Source organism: Chiloscyllium punctatum, chromosome 11 (genome assembly GCF_047496795.1).
Source record: "Chiloscyllium punctatum isolate Juve2018m chromosome 11, sChiPun1.3, whole genome shotgun sequence".
Classification (NCBI taxonomy): Eukaryota; Metazoa; Chordata; class Chondrichthyes; order Orectolobiformes; family Hemiscylliidae; genus Chiloscyllium; species Chiloscyllium punctatum.
The window spans coordinates 63,461,563-63,482,958 of record NC_092749.1 but is presented as its reverse complement, the minus strand read 5'-3'; the positions used below and the strand labels follow the sequence as shown (position 1 = coordinate 63,482,958).

Below are 21,396 nucleotides of genomic sequence, written 5' to 3'. Positions count from 1 at the left end.
CCCCAGCCTGTTCAGACTCTCCCTGTAGCTCAGATCCTTCAATCCTGGGTACATCCTTGTAAATCTTTTCTGAACCCTTTCAAGTTTCACAACATCTTTCCGAATGGAAGGAGACCAGAATTGCACGCAATATTCCAACAGTTGCTTAACCAATGTCCTGAACAGCCGCAACATGACCTCCCAACTCCTGTACTCAATACTCTGACCAATAAAAGAAAGCATACCAAACGCCTTCTTCACTATCCTATCCAACTGTGACTCCACTTTCAAGGAGTTATGAACCTGCACTCCAAGGTCTTTGTTCAGCAATACTCCCTAGCACCTTACCATTAAGTGTATAAGTCCTGCTAAGGTTTGCTTTCCCAAAGTGTAGCACCTCGCATTTATCTGAATTAAACTCCATCTGCCACTTCTCAACCCATTGGCCCATCTGGTCCAGATGCTGTTGTAATCTGAGGTAACCCTCTTTGCTGTCCACTACACTTCCAATTTTGGTGTCATCTGCAGACTTACTAACTATACCTCTTGTGCTTGCATCCAAATCACTTATGTAAATGACAAAAAGTAGAGGGCCCAGCACCGATCCTTGTGGCACTCCACTGGTCACAGGCCTCCAGTCTGAAAAACAACCTTTTACCACCACCCTCTGACTTCTAACTTTGAGCTAGTTCTCCCTGTATTCCATGAGATCTAACCTTGCTAATCAGTCTCCCATGGGAAACCTTGTCGAATGCCTAACTGAACTCCATACAGATCGCGTCTACTGCTCTGCCCTCATCAATTTTCTTTGTTACTTCTTCAAAAAACTCAATCGTGAGGCATGATTTCCCATGCACAAAGCCATGTTGACTATGCTGAATCAGTCCTTGCCTTTCCAAATAGTTGTACATCCTGTCCCTCAGGATTCCCTCCAACAACTTGCCCACCACAGAGGTCAGGCTCACTGGTCTATAGTTCCCTGGCTTGTCTTTACCATCCTTCTTAAACAGTGGCACCACGTTTGCCAACCTCCAGTCTTCCGGCACTTCACCTGTGACAACCAATGATACAAATATCTCAGCAAGAGGTCCAGCAATCATTTCTCTAGCTTTCCACAGCATTCTCGGGAACACTTGATAGGATCAGTGAGTGGGCAAAGATACAGCAAATGAAAAACTATTTGGGAAAATATGAAGCTGTTGTTTTGGCAGGAAGAATGAAAAAGAATACCGTCTAAATGATCAGAGATATCAGAGCTTTGAGATGCAGGGAGATCTGGATGTCCTTATGCATGAATCACAGGAGGTTAGTCTGCAGGTACAGCAAATAATTAGGAAAACTAAAAAGCATGTTATAATTTGAGGGAAATTAAAATCAAAAATAAGGAACTTGTGCTGGAGTTACAGAGGGAACAGGTGATACTACACCAGGAGTACTATGCACAGTATTGATCACTTTATTTAAGGAAGGAACTAAATGCATTAGAGGCATTTCAAATATTTACTAGACTAATACCTGAAATGGGTGAGTTGTCTCATGAGTAAAGGTTGGTCGGGCTGGGTATGTATGCAGTAATGTTGAGAAGAGTAAGAAGTGACTTGAGTGAAACACTTAAACCTTGAAGGGTCTTGACACTATAGATGTGGAGAAGTTGTTACCTCTTATAGGAGAAGCTAAAACTGGGGGGTCACTGTTTAAAAGTCAGGGGTCATTCATTTGAAACAGAGATTAGGCAATTTCCTTTTCCTCTGCAGGTCATGAGCCTTTGGAACTCTCCCATGAAGGTGGAGTCCTTGAATATTTCAAGGCAGAGTTAGCCAGATGCTTGTGAGAAAGGGGTAAGAAGTTACTGGGATAGATAACAGTGGATTTGATGTTACAGCCAGATAACCATGATTGTATTGAGTGGTGGGGTAGGTTAGAGTGGCTGAATGGCCTACTGCTACTATGTATGTTTGTGATTAGATGCAGAGTTATGCAAATTAGTAGTCAGCCCACAAAAGTTGAGGCTGAGGGATTTCCAAAGTGTTATTGTGTTAAAAGTTGGATTTGGGTGAAGAAATGGAGATACTCTTACAGATGTACATATGAAGAGTAAATAGTTATTTAATCAGGTAGTATTACCATCCACATGTTGTAAAACAATATTGTAGAGAATGTATGAAATTATTTTGGCAGGATATGCAGAAATGTGGAAAACTCAAAGATTGATAAACTGGCACTTTTACTGGTCCAGTCTTCATTATATGTGGTGCAGTTTTGTAAAAGTACCATGCACGAAGATGGTAGGAAAACATCCACATACAATCAAACTCAGCACCTTTAATACCTATACCAGGTTTTGAGGAACCATTCATTATGGTTTTAGTAGACTGTGTAGGACCATTAATGAAAATGAAGCAGGATATCAGTATATTTTTCACATTTTGGATATGACAACTCAGTTCCCAGAGGCCATCATTTTGAGGACAGTCAACAGCTCAAACAGTCGTGGAAAAATTTAAAAGTTACTTGTTATGAACTACCTACAGAAATACATTCTCTGACCGAAGCTTCTGTGCATTCCATAGTATCCTACTCATTCCTCACGCTAAGTTCCATTCCTCCAGTCCATTGTCATGGTGCACATATCAGTTATTTGTTCTTTCACACACTTCATGTCTGTTCTTCCTCCCCACTCATAGTTCCTGATAATTTCTCTACCAGATCAGTTCAATTTTTAATGTCCTGTTTAATTTTAATTAGGGAAGTGGGGCAAGTGTTGTCAATGAGGTAGACACTTCACTGCAGTGCTGGCTGTTGACATTATTGATTTAGATGTGCACAATGCTGAGAGATATTTGAAGGCAAAAGTTCTTCTTAGCTTCAGGCAGCAATGCCTGAGAGATTCATGTCCCAATGTATGTGTTGTTTCATTTATTCAAACTGTATTTAACTGGATCTCTTTTTGATCATAAATTAGCCACCTCTGCGATTTCGCTGCTCGTTGGATGCTGCCTGAACTGCTGTGCTCTTCCAGCACCACTAATCCAGTATTCCCTTGTGCTGTTAACTCTATATTGTGCTTATTCAAGAGGGTATTGAGACTCTTAAATTAGAAATTTTACTTTTGCTTAAACTCTATGTGAATTATTAATGTTCTCCCTTTAAATTTGAATAATTATAGTATTTCAAGAAATTAGACGATACTTCAGTTCATTAAGCTCTCGTGTACAGTGTTAAAATTAGGCCCATGTTCGCAATGCATCAATTATTTTGGATCGGAAGCATTTGTCATTAAAACTTAGAAGACAATGTGCAAATTTAGTAATTTAAGTCATTTGTATTTAATGCAAATGTTAGTAAATAATTAAAAAAGAAAGTAAAAAATGAAAACTACATTAATTTTGTTTTCCCAGATCTTGAGTAAACATTCTTTTTGTATTATTTTGGTGACAATTCAATGACAGTACTACCTCTTTTCAAGATTACTTTATAGCTCTTCATAGCTGTTGCAAATCAACTTGCTTCAACAGTAATTTATCATAAATGTTTAACAAATTGCAGAAGAATTGTGACAAAGAACTAGTGTTAACAATGTTTGAAATTAATTTCCATCACTTCACATGTATGTTCTAGATCAAAGTATTGGAGCAGGAAAATGAACATTTGAATCAGACCATTGCATCCCTGAGGCAACGAGCACAAATCAGTGCAGAAGCTAAAGTGAAAGATATCGAGAAAGAAAACAAAATTCTACATGAATCTATCAGGGAAACTAGTGGCAAACTGAACAAATTAGAGTTGGAGAAGAAACAAATCCGAAAGGAATTGGAACACTATAAAGAGAAAGGAGAAAGGGCAAAGGAACTTGAGACTCTTTTGAGCCGCTTGGAAAGAGAAAATGAACAGTTGCAGAAGAAGGTTACTGCTCTAATAATTACATGTGAAAAAGTCGAAGTCTTGGAACAGGAGAACTCTGATCTAGAAGTGGAAAACAGAAAGCTGAAAAAGACTTTAGATAGCTTGAAAAACCTTACACTGCAGTTAGATATATTAGAGAAAGAAAACAGCCAACTTGATGAAGAAAATTTACAATTGAGGAGGACAGTGGAGAGTTTGAAGTCTAATAGTGTCAAATTGGCACAGTTAGAACTAGAGAACAAAGAACTGGAAAATGAAAAAGAACAACTAAACAAGAGCCTGGATCTCTTGAAGGCTTGTAATAAGAAAACTGAACGTTTGGAACTAAGTTATCAAGGGCTTGATTTAGAAAATCATAGGCTCCAAAAGACTTTAGAAAATAGCAACAAAAAAATTAATCAGCTGGAAAATGAATTACAGGACTTAGAAACCGAAAACCAGAGCTTACAAAGAAATCTGGAAGAATTAAAAATTTCCAGCAAACGGTTGTTACAATTAGAGATGGAACACAAGCTGCTGGAGCAAGAGAATGTCCAACTGGAGAAAGACAAGAAGCAGCTTGAGAAAGAAAATAGGAGATTGCGCCAACAGACTGAGATCAAGGACTCAACACTGGATGAAAACAACATGACGATTTCTAATCTTGAAAAAGAAAACAAATTACTTGTGAAAGAAATCAACAAGTTTAAAGACCTTCATGGGCGACTGAAAGATTTAGAAAAAGACAATAAAGAGCTAGTTAAACAGGCAACTATTGATAAAAAGACTCTTGTGACATTAAGAGAGGTAAGATACTTATTTTTGTTATCTGGGTGATTAAGTTTCCAGGCTGCCTCAGAGGATAACCTGCTCATTGTAAGGGCAGAAGGGGAAGGGAGGATATGGAAAGTTTGTGGTAGCATGATGCTAGAGGTCATGAAAATCACTTGAGGATGATTTGTCAACAGAAAACCTGGTGGGATGGAGGGCGGAGACAATTGGAATCCTATTGTGGGTCTGGGATCAAAATGAAGGGCTAATATTTCCCCTTAGTAGGGGCAATCAGCCCTCCACCATTGAAGATCCTATCCATTACAATAGTGGAAAATCATGACTAGAAAAAAGAACATTTCAGAATGTTAAAGTATGCACAGTTGTTCTGGACTACCTGATCAAAGGGAACAGTTTCTTTAATTCTACCCAGTCACATACTTTATTCATTTTAACCATCAATTAAATTGCTCAATATTTTTATATTCCTAATGTAATCTGCTAAACCGCAATATCATTCTGGTATGTCTGAACTGCACTCCTCTCCACAACATTCTTTTTCAAAGAAGATTATTTTGATTCAAAACATTAACACTGCTCCCCTCTCTGTACAAAGAATACAGCTTTGGTTAGACTGCATCTGGAATACTGGGTTCGGTCTGAGCGCCAAATCACATGAATATTCTTCAGCACCTTGTTTCTGTTTCAGAATATTCTTCATGTGATTTAATGCTCTGACCGGATCCAGTATTCCAAATGCAGTCTAACCAAAGCTATATTCTAGGAGTGTCCAGCCTGGAGCAGTGTCCATTTTCTTTGTTAGACAAATTTACTGATCATTCATCAGGTCTCCATAGTTAATAATAAGATAACTTTACCCAAGAAGGATTTTAGACTGAGAAGAAAACTAGCTACATCTCCATTCAGAGGCACTTTTCTGATAAGCTTATCAACAGCAAATGTGGGAGAGAACTAATCTGTGATTGGAGAAGCAATAAAGTGCCCAAGGCTTGGGTCTGAGGGGAGTCCGAGTCATGGTGTTTAGTTTACTATCTGGGTTTGGGAATGGGAGGCTTTCAAGGAGACACTGGCTTGGGAAAAAGGAAAGAAGATGAGAGTCACACCAATGGGAGAAGGCAATGAATGTCAGTAGAGGGGAAGTGTAAGTCAGGCTATGCAGATGAGATGGGGCAGTAATTACAATTTCGGGGGGGGAAAAGTGCTCTGCTCCTTAAAAGACAAAAGTAAGCTTTATTCTTTTTAATTTTACAAAGTTCGTGGTTATTGTTATAGCAAACATTTTTTAAGTTTGTTCACCAGCTCCCTAAGAAAGAGAAAATCTAAAATGTGCCACTTTCTCCAATCCATGCCAAATGATTGGACAATTTTGTTCTGTACAATTGTAACCTTTCCACAACTCTTTCAACATACCATTAGCATTTTGAATTAGTTTTTCACCTGTCCACTACTTTTTTAGTGACTACAAGGTATGAACTTATTCTACAGTTCCAAGCGATGGATACATCCACCTAGCTTTTTTCTGTCAAGTCTGTATACTAACTCCATCTGTCACAATTTTGCCCACTCTTTTTTTTTTACAAAAAAATCATTCATGGGATGTGGGTGTTTCTGGCTGGGCCAGCACTTATGACTCAACTCTAGTAGCCTTTTGATCTGAGTGGCTTGTAAGGACCACCTCAGAGGACAGTTAGAATGGGTCTGGGGTCACATATAGGCCAGACTAGGTAAGGATGGCAGCTTTTCTTCCCTAAACAATGGTGGTGAACCAGGTCAGTTTTTACAACAATTGACAGTGGTTACATGTTTGCCTTTCAGCTAGCTTTTTATTCTAGATTTTTCTAATTGAATTCAAATTTCACCATTTGCCCTTTAGGGATTCAAACTCATGTCCTTAGTACATGGGCTTGAGATTCTGAATTACTAAGCTAGTGACATTACCACTATGCTACTGTCACCCAGATTTAATCCACCAATATTCTTTTGCAATTTTCAAGTCTAATTTGCACAATTTACGGTGCCACCTAACTTGGTTCATCAACAAACTGGGTCTATGACTCCATGTTCTTTTGTCCAGTTCATCAATAAGTATAGTGAAAGATGAAGGTGCAGTACAGACTCCTGGGAGATCTCCTTACACCACATCTAGGCAATTGTACCATATACCAATTTTCTCTACTTTCTATCACCTACCTCTTCTTAATCTTATAATAATGTCAGACAATTGTCTCTAATTCCATGAACCTTTTATTTTGGTAATAGTGTGCCGTGTGAAACCTTATCAAATGCCCGCAAGAATTCTATGTATATAAAACTTATGTAATGCTTCCTTATCTGACACATCAGCAACCTCCTCAAAAAGTTCAACCAGGTTATTTAGATATGAAATCCATAGTCATTGGGTGGTACAGCACGGAAACAGACCCTTCAGTGCAACTCGTCTATGCATATCAGATATCCTAAATTAATCTCGTCCCATTTGCCAGCATTTGGCACTTATCCCTCTAAAGCCTTCATATGCATGTACCCCTCTAGATGTCTTTTGTATCAGCCTCCACTACTTCCTCTGGCACCTCATTCCGTGCATGCACTACCCACTGCATGAAAATGTTGCCCTCTAGTTTTGGATTGCCCTACCCTAGGAAAAAGACCATAGCAATTCACCCCATCCTTGCCTCTCATGCTTTTATAAGGTCACCCCTCAGCCTCCAATGCTCCAGGGGAAATACTCCAGTCTAGTCAGCCTCTCACTGTAACTCAAATCCTCTGACCCCAGCAAATCTTTTCTGAACCCTTTCAACTTTAATAATATCTTTCTTTAATCAGGAAAACCAGAATTGAATACAGTATTCCAAAGTGGCCTCACCAAAGTCGCAACATGATATCCCAGCTCCTATACTCAATGCACTGACCAATAAAGGGAAGCATACCAAATCTTTCCTCTCTACCCTATCTACCTGAAACTCCACCTCCAAGGAACTATGAGCCTCCACCCCGTGGTCTCTTTGTTCAGCAACACCCTTTAGGATCCAACCATTAAAGTGTATACATTTTGTCCTGATTTGCTTTACATGATGCAACACCTCTCATTTATCTAAATTAAACTCCATCCGTTTCACTTCAAACCATCAGCCCATCTGATCAAGGTCCCGTTTTACTCTTGAGATAACCTTCTTCACTACTACACCACTAATGTTGGTGTCATCTGCAAAGTTACTTACACTATAATAGGAAATAAAAGCAAATTTTAAGAAAATTGTATGTTTGAATTCAGAGTATTGATTTTTGATGGCAACACTAATCATTGTTACTACTGCATTATCTCAGCAATTTATTTTTGATTTCTTAGGCTACAGTTTTTCAACGTATTCCCAATGGATTTACCAATGATTACAATGCCCAAACACTTCGGATGAAATTTATAACATTTTTACACATCTATAGAACTAAAGACTCAAGGTTATTGCATTATTAGCACACCTGGGCCTAATTCAGTTGCAGAAACCCATTTGTACCAATCATTAGCAAAAATAGATTTCCATTGCTGTCATCACTTTGAAGATCTAGTGTGTTTAACTGGAATAAAAGGATGTCTAAAAACTGACCGCTATTTATTGCATACATTTTCTACCGTCTTAAGCTCTGAAATATTAACTAGTTGGTTTTAACTAGATTTAATATTTTCTGATCAATTTGTATTTGCTCAGCCAATTTGTTTCTTATTAGTAATCGTGCTACTTTCTCATAGCAGACGTTAGACTAATAAGTCTCAAATTTCTTGGTTTATCTCTAACACACTTCTTAAGTGATATGACATTGGCAGTTTTCCATTCCAAGCAGCTAGTTGCGAAATCAAGAGTTTTAGAATATGATGTTTAAGGTCACTGCGATTTTTCTGTTTCCTACTTTTTTTAAACTCTTGGAGTGTAAGCCATCACGTGCTGCAGATTTATCAATATTTTCCCCCTTTCCCCTGACCTTCTTTATTGAACTTGTGTTAAGTCTGGTAAGTTCATTACCCAGATTTATACTCCATTTTCTTTTTATCTCTGGTACTTAAAATTTTTCTCTACTGTATTGATCGATAACAAAGTAACCATTTATCCTGTCATTTCTTTATTTCCAGTCATCATATTGCATGCATCTGTTTTTGGGACATTGCCTTTAACATCATCTATTTTGTATTATACTTACAAAAGTTTCTGTTGTCCTTGATAACACACACTTTTTTTATTATATTCTACTCTTTCTGCAACTGTCACTACGCACTTTGCAATTTTTTTCTTCTTTATATCTTTCCCAGTCTTTGGGATCTCCATTACTCTCAGCTATTGTATAAACTCCGCCTTCTAGTTTCATACAGTTTTCATTTCTTTTGATCAAAGTTATTTATTGTATCAAAGGTTATTTAGAGGCTTTTGCTGCATTTCTGTACTAAACCTTCAAAGTAAGCCCTGTAGAGATTTAAAACCTTGATTAATAAGTTGTCCGTCTTTTCAAATAAAATATTGAAATCACTTATTCTGTGCAATATTATATAGGTGTCACCTAACCAAAAGATTGTATTACTTGTTGATTTTCCTCAGTTCTCTGCTTCAAGGCAGAACCTTGGTAAATATTCACTGAACCATGGCAGAATGCAATGATATTTTACTATGGGTAGGGTGTAGCATACAGGCAGTTTCTAAATCTCAAAGTCAGGATTGAACTCCTTGTTGGCATTAACTTGAATCATACATTATCTGTCTAACTAGCCTCATTAACTTGTCAAAAGATAGGCAAGACGTTTGACAAATTTAGTAAGAAGTTTTGAAGAGAACAACAAAGGACATGCTGTTGACATAACTTACATAGATTTTGAGAATATGTTTAATCCTTTATATAATAAGATGCTCATTAAACAAATTCAGGCATATCACTGCAGTTGGGATATAAAGCTTATCCCACATAATGTCCATGAAGTCATCATTATTTACCATTTAAAAACCCATCTGGTTCACTGGTATCCATTTAGGCAAGGAAATCTGGCATCCTTACCTGGGCTGGCCTACATATGAATTCAGACCCAAATAATGTGGTTGACTTTTAACTGCCGTATGAAATGGCCTAGCAAGCTACTCCATTCAAGAGCAATTAGGGATGGATAATAAACATTGGCATTATTTGTGACACCCACATCCCATGACAACATAAAAATGATGCAAGAGGAAATGTTTCCGTATGGACAGAGTTGGTTGTCATAAGAGGAAAAAAAGGATTTTAGAAATGTTGAAGTTTTGTGTCCCAGAGATACTTTTAGAGCCACTTCTGTTCATTGTATTTATGCGGTTTGCACTTTGATATACAAAAATGCAATTTTAAAGTTTGCTGATGACACAGAAAAGTGAGTTTGTCAACTGCAAGGGAAACTGTAAACAGAAATCGGACCAAGAGTAGGCCATTCAATGTGATTATTGCTGATCCTTTATCTCCGTGCCATAAGCCTGCTTTCTCCCAATGCCCTATGATGACGTTAAACTGTAGAAATCTGTATATCTCTTTCTCAAATATATTCAGTGACTTGGCGTCCATCCTTATTTGGTAGAGAATTCCACAGGTTCATCATCTTCTGAGTGAAGAAATTTTTTCATCTGAGTCTTAAGTTGTGTACCCTTTGATCCCTTATTCTGGAACCTTCTCCTGCCAAAACAAAATGTGAAACATTGTCCCTGGATCCCAAGCAATCATCCCTAAATCAGCAACAGTTTCCCAGTCACTATTAATGTGACAAGGTTTTTTTATATTCTGATTGATTAGTTGAATTCAAATTCCACCAGTTGCCAAGTTGCTCAGGTAAAAGACTTCAATAAAGTATGGCTAAGTGACCAAATGGTAGAAAGCACTTTAATATAGATAGTGTGATGGTGCATTTTGGCAGGAAAGATATTGAGAATGTATTCAGTAGTATGGTTATTGGGCAAATTGAATGTTTCCGTCTTTTGAGGATGTTACATCCCTGCAGTTTTCCACTTTGTTGGTTAGATGTCAGTGTTGAAGCTACAAGCTTGACTCAAGCTTAATTCTGGAGTACAAGTCGGCAGCATTACGAATAGGATCTAATCAAGATCAGCCGTTGCTAAGAATACACTGCCTAAATCAAACTGGCTAGAATGGTGCACACAAAAAGCATTTGGCCCATCATGCCTGTGCCAACTGATGACTTTAATTTACCGTATACTTAGGACAGTGTACTTGTTTGGTTCCTTAATTGTGGGCAACATTGATACGCAGGATTTGTGGGCTAGGTGACACTGGAGCAATGCATGTCACTGATTGTGGGCTGCTAAACACAATGATGGTTGGCGGTTGGCGCCATTGTCTTGATGGTTTTAACTTTTTTTTTTCTGCAGTCAAGAGAATATGAAGTAAAAGGTAGGGTCACTGCAGTGATTGACATATTGTTACTTACCAGCAGACAGCTCAGCAAGAAGCCAAGAATAGTGATGAGGGTGTCCCCCTGAAACCTGTCATTTGTTAATTCTGTGCTCAGTTTTTTTTGAGAGTGTGCAATTTTGAAGAACAGCTATTCACACCTTTCCAAGTCAAAGTTGTTTGTCTCCCACAGAGATAATTGTGGATAGGGAACTTCAGCATACTCTGTGCTGCCAATGGCAATTAGGGAAGGAAGATTCCTATGAGGCTGTATCGCCAATATTGATCAGTACAGTCAAATATACTCTTAAGCAGCACAGAAAGACTCACCTGTTGTGATATGTCACAGTAGTTTAAAGTGGAGGACACATTATGACCAGCACTTATCATTTTAAGCATGATATGGTGAAGGAAACAGAGGCAGCTCTCGGCAATTGCTACAGACACAGCCCTGCACAATTGAGCAGAGACGTCGAGCCCTAGGGATCACAGACAAGGCAAATCCTTTTGAAGCAACAACAGGACAATGTGCCTGACTGTTAGTTTCCCAAAGCTGTGTAAAGAATGGTAGAGTTTGCTTATCTGATGAGCTCCACTATGTCATGGTTGTCATGCTAAGTGAATGCAGGGGCATCTTACAGTCAAACCTGGAATGCATGTTGAATTCTGGAGCATCGGCAGATTAGTTGCACTGATGACGCAAGGATTAGTGTATGGGTTACCAGATTTTCTCTAGCTGCTACTTCCCTCAAACACTGTTACTGAACGGTTGGGCAAGCAGAGATTATGTCAAAGGTGCTCCCCTCACTGGCATCTTCGGTATCAGTCACCCTGAACACTGAGGTACCACCTTGATTATGGGAGGAAACTGGAGAACCCGTTTGTTTATTAAATTTAAATATCAGTGTAATGAAATAGTTGGTTGCACCCTGGAATTGTGTGATCTCACTGTTGTAGGCACATCGGTATAATGAAGTTATGTGTGACACAAAAGTGGATGGTAGAGGAAACTGTGTCACTTCTAGGTCTGAGGAAACAAGAGACAGTTTTGCATAGCTATCACTTAGATTTTGCAGCACCTTGTGTGAAATATGTACCTTCATGGCAGTTGCCATCTGGATGAACCTTGAAGGCGAAAATCATGTCTAGATTACTTTGGCCCAAATTAATCAATGGTTTAATCCTTCATTTACCCTGTGGAAAGCTTTGCATGCGTGCTCACTGTTTGACACCATGTCTTCCTCCTTCATCTCTGCAGACAAAGTATTCTGCTGCTCCATGTCTTCATCCTCAATGTCAATACTTACCTATGGGGCTACCATCAATCAAGAAAAGCTTGAGGGAATGTACTGGATAGATTTCCCTACTTCCAACTTTCACTCAGCTAATGCAGTGTTATCTCATTTTTAAGTGTTCTCATGGCAAACTATGTAGTGGCCTCTTGTGCCCTTATTGGCAGCAGTTGTGATAGCACTTGTTCTAAAGCATATAGTGTTATCCTGCCTTGAACTGCGTACTTGCAGTTAACACAGGATAAAAACATCATGGCACTTCTCCAGCCTGAACAGAATGCTTTTGGTAGTCATATGTCAGAATGCACCAAAGGACTACATTTGTTATTGTTATTGCTGCTCCTTTTCCATTATGACTTGTCACCAAACCCAGTAGCTAAGTCTCATATCTAGGGATGACACACTTACTCTGTTCATGCAGTGACCACTACATTCTGATGCAGGAGCTCCTTTTTGCTTCTCCACAGTTTTGGCAAGGTCAGTAATTGCACCTTCCCTGAATTTTTATTAAGCAACCACTTGAATATGTTGCTGAAGCAGTCTGTTCCCTGTGCATTGCTTCCAAAGTATCAAACGCCCCTGTAACAAGCTTTTGATCACTCGTTAGCTGCCTCAGGTGATGACCCTGTAAAGACTGACGACTTAATTTTCTGTATTTCTAATTGTGGACTGAAATTTTAAAAGAACAGTTTTGAAAACCAAGGATTAAACTAGAAAATGAGTGCCAGCAGTTCTTAATATGTTATTTGCAGATGAGCTGGAACCAAAGGATTGTGTGCAAATGGAGCTTTGGTCTGATTGGTCTCTGGACTGGTGATTAATTATCAATGAGAAAGGCCTTAGAACCGCCAACAAATATGTGGTTGGCTTTTAAATAGCTGAACAGCTTGGGCTATCTTTGTTTTCCGCAGTAAAGGCTGCTTTAATCTGAAGAAAGCCAGTTTATGTTTGCTTCAGCAGTTGCTGTTAGCTATAACTTTGAAGGAATAATTGAGAGATGTTTATATAAGTGCAAACCAGCCAGCTGGTGTCTTTTGCAAACCAGTGAAAGTATCTGTAGCAGGAAGACTGAGAACCCCTAATCAGATCCTATGAACAGAGACCACAACTGTTTTCCTGGTCTTCTGGCTGCCTATTAACATTGGTGTCCTTCTTCCTGCCTGTATGTGTATGTATGTCTGTGTGCGGGGCAGTTGATAAAGGGATGAATGTTTTAATTAGTAGAGCTGTATGCCATTGTTTACTTGTCACTAGAATCTATTTAATTGTAATAAACAGTAATTCTTGTTAAGTACAGAAACCTGATCCATGCTTTCTGGCAACCTGACTCTGAAAGTCCGGTAACTTGGTAATTTTGCGTACTTTTTAAAATCTTTAACTTCTGTGATGGGGATTAATTTCCAATGTGTTACCCCTACCCTCCATTTTCAGGCTGGTTACAATAATCTCTCAGAATTGCAGACTTATTATGGTGCTGTAATGTGTGTACCAGCTGTATATCTAGTGTCACTCATCTGCCGTTCCCCATATACCTGCAATTGCCCATCGAAAACACACTGTCCAGTCCCCTCTTGAAGGCTTTGTGTGAGCTTTTGTGACTTGATGGTAGTGTCCTTATGTCTGGTGTACCTGCTTCAGAATGGTTTCATAACCTGTCTGAACAAGTAGATTTTTTAAAAAATCCACTGTGACTTACGCCTTTATGAACAGTGATAGTTACCTACCTCCTGGGCCAAACGATCCAGGTTCAAGTCCCACCTGCCCAAACATGAATCTTAGCATGTCCCAATCTACTGTGACCCATGATATGATGCCTCCATCAAATCACCGGATGGTGAGACCATCTTGGGAAACTGGCATATCACTTAGCGACACAAATTTGCTGGCAAGTCTACCTTCAAACCTTCGAAATTGACGTTTCGGGCAAAAGCCCTTCATTATTCCTGATGAAGGGCTTTTGCCCGAAACGTCGATTTCGAAGCTACTTGGATGCTGCCTGAACTGCTGTGCTCTTCCAGCACCACTAAACCAGAATCTGGTTTCCAGTATCTGCAGTCATTGTTTTTACCTTCAAACCTGTCTCCTTCATGAAATTAAAATCCAGTCCAATATGTCATGAAGTAATGATCCAGATTGAAAGCATAAGTTATAGAAAAGATAATAAGACAGAAAAAATAATGGATGAAACAGTTTCCAGAGATTTAGAATCAATTGGAAATTAGCATTGTGTAATGACAAGGATGATGTCGATGAAAATTTAATAAGCTTATATGTATAAATTTTAGGTTTACCTACAGATATGATAGACACTTATGATGTAATTGTCAATTTTAATCACTTTAGCACACTTCTTAATTGTGTACATATTACGTTTCAGGAGAATCTAAGCTTTTATTTGTTAAAAGTTATGTTTTATGCATTGCTTGAGCTTGTAAAGTTTTCTAAATACTATTAGGAACATAAAGAGTAGTAGTAGTCCATTCAGCTCTGGAGTCCCCTCTGTCACTTTAGATTATGGATGATCAATTCCTTTTCCCTGTAATTTCCTATATCCCATTAGTGTCCAGAAATCTGTTTGTCTCTATTTTAAGAATATTCTAACTGAGCTTCAGCAGCCCTCTGGTGTAAAGAATTCCAAATATTCACTCTGTCGTTTACTGAAGAAACGCCTTCGCATTTCAATCCATGTAGGTTGTTCTCATTCTAAGACTGTATTCCCTTTTTCTGTACCTCTATCTCCCCAGCTAGAGGATAACACCCTTTCCCCATCCATCCTGTCTAACCCTTTAAGAATTTTGTAAATTTCTGAAATTACCTCTCATTCTTCAGCCTTCAATGAATACACACCCAGTCTCTTGATCTTTCCTCATAATACAGTCCTGCCATCCCAGTGTTAGGTTCTTTTCCCGAGAATTCGCTCACACCAACTTTGCAAACACTTAAAGTTTATGAAAGCTTTTACAAGCTAGGTGACCTCTTGGACCCCCTGTCAGGCGTGCGCGGTTGAGTCAAAGGTGAGGCCCGGAAAAAAGAAAACACATCCCCTTTATACAGGTCAGTTGGCAATGCTTACAGATGTTCTGGCCGCTCCCCCACAGTGACATACCACTCGAGACAACCCCCAGTCACACTCAGTCACATGTTATTCCCATGTACAATGGCAGGATGAGATCATCCTCAGATAAAGCAAATGCTCATGCCCTAATCGTGGGAATTGTTATGCAGATGATTTCCTGACTCAGTGATTCCCAAGACCATGCAGGTGCAACATACCTTTGAATGAAAGAGATTGAATGATGGTTTAACTTGACAATAGCAGGGGATTAATAGCAAATGGCTGTCTAAATGAAGTGTAAATTACACTGGATAGTCATCCGCATTCTTTCATGATTGTCGTCCCCACCCAAACACAGTGCAGTTTAATCCTTTAATATTACATTAATGTCCAGAGAGATATTCCCATTCAATTGTTTAACATTACGTCTAGAATCAATCTGGTTAACTTCTGCTGTGTTTCCTTTGTGACAGGTATATCCTTCCTTGGGTAAGAGACCAAAACAGCACACAGTAACCCATATGTGGTCTCACCAGAGTTCTATACAATGCACGATCTCTTTACTAGTATTCACATCCTGTTGTGATAAATGGCAGCATATGATTTATCTTGCAAATTACTTGCTACTTTTGCATGGTAGTTTTCAGTGACCTATGAACAAGCACACCCATGTCTCATTGGGTGCCAACACTTCCCAATTTCTTACCACTTAAGTCATACTTTGCAACTTCTATTATTCCCATCACAGTTGATAACTTCATACTTACCGACATTATATTTCATCTACCATGTTCTTTCCCACTCACCAGTCTGTGAGAGCACTGATCTTTGCAGTACCCTGCACTAGAATCTATTATAAATCTAGATTCATGTGATAACAAGACACTTATGATTTGATTATGTAGAGTTGACATGGATTTGTGAAAGGGGAACTATATTCGAAAATGTTAGTAGCCTGCAAACTCGAAAGTAATGCATTTATTCCTACTTTTTAAATGTCCGATTGCCAGTCTTCAATCCAAGCCAATATATTACCCTTATCCCCATTGTTGAAAAGTGTGGTGCTGGAAAAGCGCACCAGGCCAGGCAGCATCCAAGGAGCAGGAGAATCGATGTTTCGGGCATAAGCCCTTCTTCAGATTCCTGAAGAAGGGCTTATGCCCGAAACATCGATTCTCCTGCTCTTCAGATGCTGCCTGGCCTCCTGCGCTTTTCCAGCACCACACTTTTCAACTCTGGTCTCCAGCATCTGCAATACTCACTTTCTCCTAGTTGACCTTGTCCCCATTGCTCTAATTTAGTTTACTAACTTCCTATCAGAGACATTATCAAGAGCCCTCTGAAAATATAAACACCCAATATCTATTGATTTTTTTTTTTCCCCTTATCTATTCCAATCGTAACATTTTCAAAAAACTCCAATATAGTTTCCCTTTCACAAATCCATGTTGACTCTAAACAATCAGATCATCATTTCCTAAGTGTCCAGTTATTACATGCTTTATAATAAATTCTAGTACTTCCCCATTATCTCCTTCACTCCCAACACAACTCTACAGCACCTTCCCTTGCAATTGCAGAAGCTGTAATACCTTTGCATTTACTTCCTTCCTTCTCACCATCCAAAGCCCTACTATACCTTCCAGCTGAAGCAGCAATTTATCTGCATTTCATTGAATCTGATCTATTTTGTTCACTGCTCTCAATGTGGTCTCCTTTACGTTGGGGAGACGAAGCACTGACTGGGTGACTGCTTTGCACAACATCTATATTCTGTCCTCGGAAATGAGTCTGATCCTCTAGTTGCCTGCCACTTCAACATACTAATGTGTTCCCTGCCAAACACCCCTCTTTCAGGCTCACTATAGTGCTCCATACAGCATAGCACAAGCTGGAAGAACACCACCTCAAGTTCTGCTTAGAAGCCTTGCAATCTTCTGGGCTCAGCATCAGATTCAACACTTTTAGCGTTTAAGCACCTTCTCCCATGTGTTTACCAGAATTTCTATATGCCAGGCTTTGTCATCACATGGGCTGCTACCACAAACACTGTATTGTCAGCCACTAACAGTCCCCATTACCTGTTCTTCATTCTCCCAAGCTTGTCTTAACCCATACCTTTGTCTGCCCAATTGCTTTTCTCTCTCTGGGCTCCATCTCCACCTACCATTTACTCTTTCACCCTCGCCTCATCTTTAGCATCTATACCAACCTTTTCCTAGCTTCAATCAGTTCTGAAGAAAGGTTGCTAGATCAGAAATGATAAGTTTGCTTTCTTTCCATAAAAAAATGTTTGGAACCATTTTCTGGGATGTTTTCTCGCATTCCATTTTAAGTGAAATCACTCAGGCCACTCACCAGCACTTTTTTTCTAACCACCGATACTGCCAGACTTGCTGAGTATTTCCAGCATTTTATATTTTATTTCTGACTTCCAACGTCTACAATATTCTGCATTTAACAGAATATTGCAAGAGGCTATTTTTAGATATCTAAAAGGTAAGTGTGGAAATTGGGCTACTGATAAATGAGGCTGGACAAGTAGTAATGGGGAACAAAGAAATGGCGGCAGAATTGAATAGGTGCTTTGCATCGGTTTTCACAGTGGAAGACACCAGCAGCATACCAGAACTCCAAGAGTGTCAAGAGGCATGGATGACTGTCATGGCTGTCACTAAGGAAGAAGATGCTGGGGAAGCTGAAAGATCTGAAGCTGGATAAATCACTTGAACCAGATGGGCTAACCCTAGGGTTCTGGAAGAGATAGCTGAGGAGACTGTAAAGACATTGTGGTGATCTTTCAGGAATCACTGGAAAATGCTTGATGTGACATCCCTGTTTAAAAAGGGAGGGAGGCAGAAGACAGGAAACTATATGCTGGTTAGTCTCACCTGATTGTTGGTAAGGATGAGCTTGCAGAGTATTTGGAAGTGAAAAATGTGTTGCTGGAAAAGCGCAGCAGGTCAGGCAGCATCCAAGGAGCAGGAGAATCTATGTTTTGGGCATAAGCCCTTCTTCAGGAATCCTGAAGAAGGGCTTATGCCCGAAATGTCGATTCTCCTCCCTGGATGCTGCCTGATTTGCTGCGCTTTTCCAGCAACACATTTTTTTTCAGCTCTGATCAACAGCATCTGCAGTCCTCACTCTCTCCTAGAGTATTTGGAAGTGCATGGTAAAATAGGGTTGAGTCAACACAGTTTCATCCAAGGGGAGGTTACGTATGACAAATCTGTTAGAATTCTTTGAGGAATTAATGAGCAAGTTAAACAAAGTAGAGCCAGTGGGCTATTTGAATTTACAGAAAGGAGCTGCATAGGAGACTTAAATAAGATAAGGGTCTATGGTGTCAGGGGCAAGGTACTGGCATGAATTGAGGATTGGCTGACTGACAAGGCAGAGATGGGGATGAAAGAGTATTTTTCGGGACAGCAATCAGTGACTAGTGCAGTTCCACCAGAGGCCCATGTTGGGGACCGCAACTACTTACATTATACATTAACGATCTGGATGAAGAAACCGGGGACATTGTTGCTAAATTTGTTGTTTACATAAAGATGGGAGGGGGTCAGTGTTGAGGAAGCAGAAAGGCTGCAGAATGACTTGGGCAGACTACAAGAGTGAGCAGAGAAGTAGCAGATGCAATACAATGTGGGAAAATGTGAGCTTATGCACTTTAGTAGGCAGAAGAGAAGCTTTTCTATTTTCTAAATGGGTAAAAGCTTTGGAAATTTGAAGCACAAAGGGAATTGGGAGTCCTACTTCAGGATGCTCTGAAGGTTAACAGACAGGTTAATTTTACAATTAGGAAGGCAAATGTAATGTTAGTATTCTTTTCAAAAGGGTGAGAAGACAAGAGCAAAGATGTATTACTGAGGCTGTGTTATAATCTGGTTAGACTGCATTTGGAAATTTAAGAGCAGTTTTGGGTGGTGTATTCAAGGAAGGATGTGCTGGGGATGGAGGGTGTCCAGATGAGGCTTACAAGAATGATACCAGGGATGAAGGACTTGTCATATGAGGAGCAGTTGAGGACTCTGAGTCTGTGCTGAATGGAGCTGAAAGATGAGGGAGGGATCTTATTGAAAATTACAGAATACTGAGAGTCCAGGATAGGCTGGATGTGGAGACGATATTTCCACAAGTAGGAGAGGTGAGGACCCAAGAGCACGACCTCAGAATGAAGGGACAACGCCTTTAGAACTGTCTTGTGCAGAATTTCTTCAGCCAGGGGCTGGTGAATCTGTGGAACTCATTACCATAGAAGATAGGTTTTTGATGGCTAAGGCATCAAAAGTTGCAAGGACAAGGCAGGAAAATGGGGTTGAGAAATGTATCAAACATGATTAAATTGCAGAGCAGACGAATGGCCTAATTGTACTGCTAGAATCATAGAATTCTACAATGTGAAAGCAGGCCATTCAGCTTATTTTGTCCACACTGACCCTCCAAACAGCGTCCCACCCAGACCCATTCCCTTTAACCCTGCATTTCCTGTGTCTTAATCCACCGAGCCTGCACATCACTGGACACTATGGGCAATTTAGCATAGCCAATCCACCTAACCTACACATCTTTGGACTGGAACACCCGGAGCTAACCCACACAGACACTGAATGTGCAAAGTTCATATAGACAGTTGCCTAAATTGAATCGGTGTCCCTGGGACTGTGAGGCAGCAATGCTAACCACCAGAGCCATCATGTCACTCCTGTATCTTATGGTTTTATGTTTGCATGAATTGTATCAGGTTGGCTATGAGCAACCAACATTCCACTTTCTTCTCTCCATTTTTTCCATTTGACCACCGCCTGTTTTTCAGGCAGAAATTCAGGTGAACAACATTTGGGAGAAAAAGATTCTTCAAGTCAGAAGTGCTGATATTTTATGTTAGTAACGTCAAACTTAACCGCTGCACGTTTTTGTACTTGAGGTTTCCTTCGCAATAAATAAGAATCATTTTCTCATCTAGAGTTAGTCAAATATTCAGGCTTATTTATGAGCTTACTACTTTATTGTTCCTTTATGTGCTCATCCTTTGTGCTAATGCTAATCCACTTCGCTCATTTTAAGTTTTGCCAATATTAAAATAACTTTTATTTTTTAGCTTAAGGTGCTGGTTTAGTAATAGCTATCTGAATTTCTTAATGAGGGGTCACCATTTTTTAGCTTGTTTACAATACTTTGTAGGAATGTGTTGCATTATGGAAAATGGTGCTCATTCCTACAAGTCTCAAAGAATAAATTTAATCATTTATAATTTTGTGTGATATTTGCAGGAGCTTGTAAATGAAAAATTAAATACTCAACAAATGAGTAATGACTTGGAAAAATTGACTCATGAACTGGAAAAAATTGGACTGAACAAGGAGCGCCTTCTTCATGATGAGCAAAGCACAGATGATAGGTAAGACTGACAATTTAGCACTTTTAATAGTAGATAAAGTAGTATATTCATATTTTAAATTGGAAGCATTTCCAGTAGCATTAAAACTATGGCAATTAAAATTATTCCTCTTTAAAGACATAAATTTGTGCATGCAAAAAAAAAGCGAAATTTCTGGAAAATCTCAGCAAATCTGGCAGCATCTGTGGAGAGAAATCACAGTTAACATTTTGGGTCCAGTGCCGCCACCTTCAGAACTGATGGTAGCTGCGAACGCATTTTTTATGCAGAAGATAGGCTGGGAGGAGGGGTAAGGAGTAAACTATAAGTGGAGATAGAGCCCAATGAGAGAGAAGAGTTGGATAGACAAAAGTGTGAGTAATGGTCAGCCTAGGAGAATGAATGGCTGCTAATGGGACTATTAGTGACTAAAAATGTGGAGTATGTAATAGCAGATCATGTGATAACAAAGCCTGGTGTTGCGTTATGGAGGTAAGGACATGGGAGAAGGTCCCTCAAGCCCTAAAATTGTTGAATTCTTTGAGTCCAGAAGGCTGTAGAGTTCCCAAATGGAAAATGAGGTGCTATTCATCCAGCTTCTGCTG

At 39.4% G+C, this 21,396-nt stretch overlaps 1 protein-coding gene across 9 annotated transcripts in view; it reads left to right on the top strand.

The window, feature by feature from the left end:
* Positions 1-21,396, top strand: part of LOC140483049 (girdin-like) — a 376,157-nt gene that overhangs the window by 189,028 nt on the left and 165,733 nt on the right. For all 9 annotated transcript variants that reach the window (XM_072580957.1, XM_072580958.1, XM_072580956.1 and 6 more), the window contains exons 15-16: positions 3,598-4,668; positions 20,685-20,812. In XM_072580957.1, the coding sequence (XP_072437058.1) occupies positions 3,598-4,668; positions 20,685-20,812 (1,199 nt within the window). The remainder of the gene's footprint in view (positions 1-3,597; positions 4,669-20,684; positions 20,813-21,396) is intronic.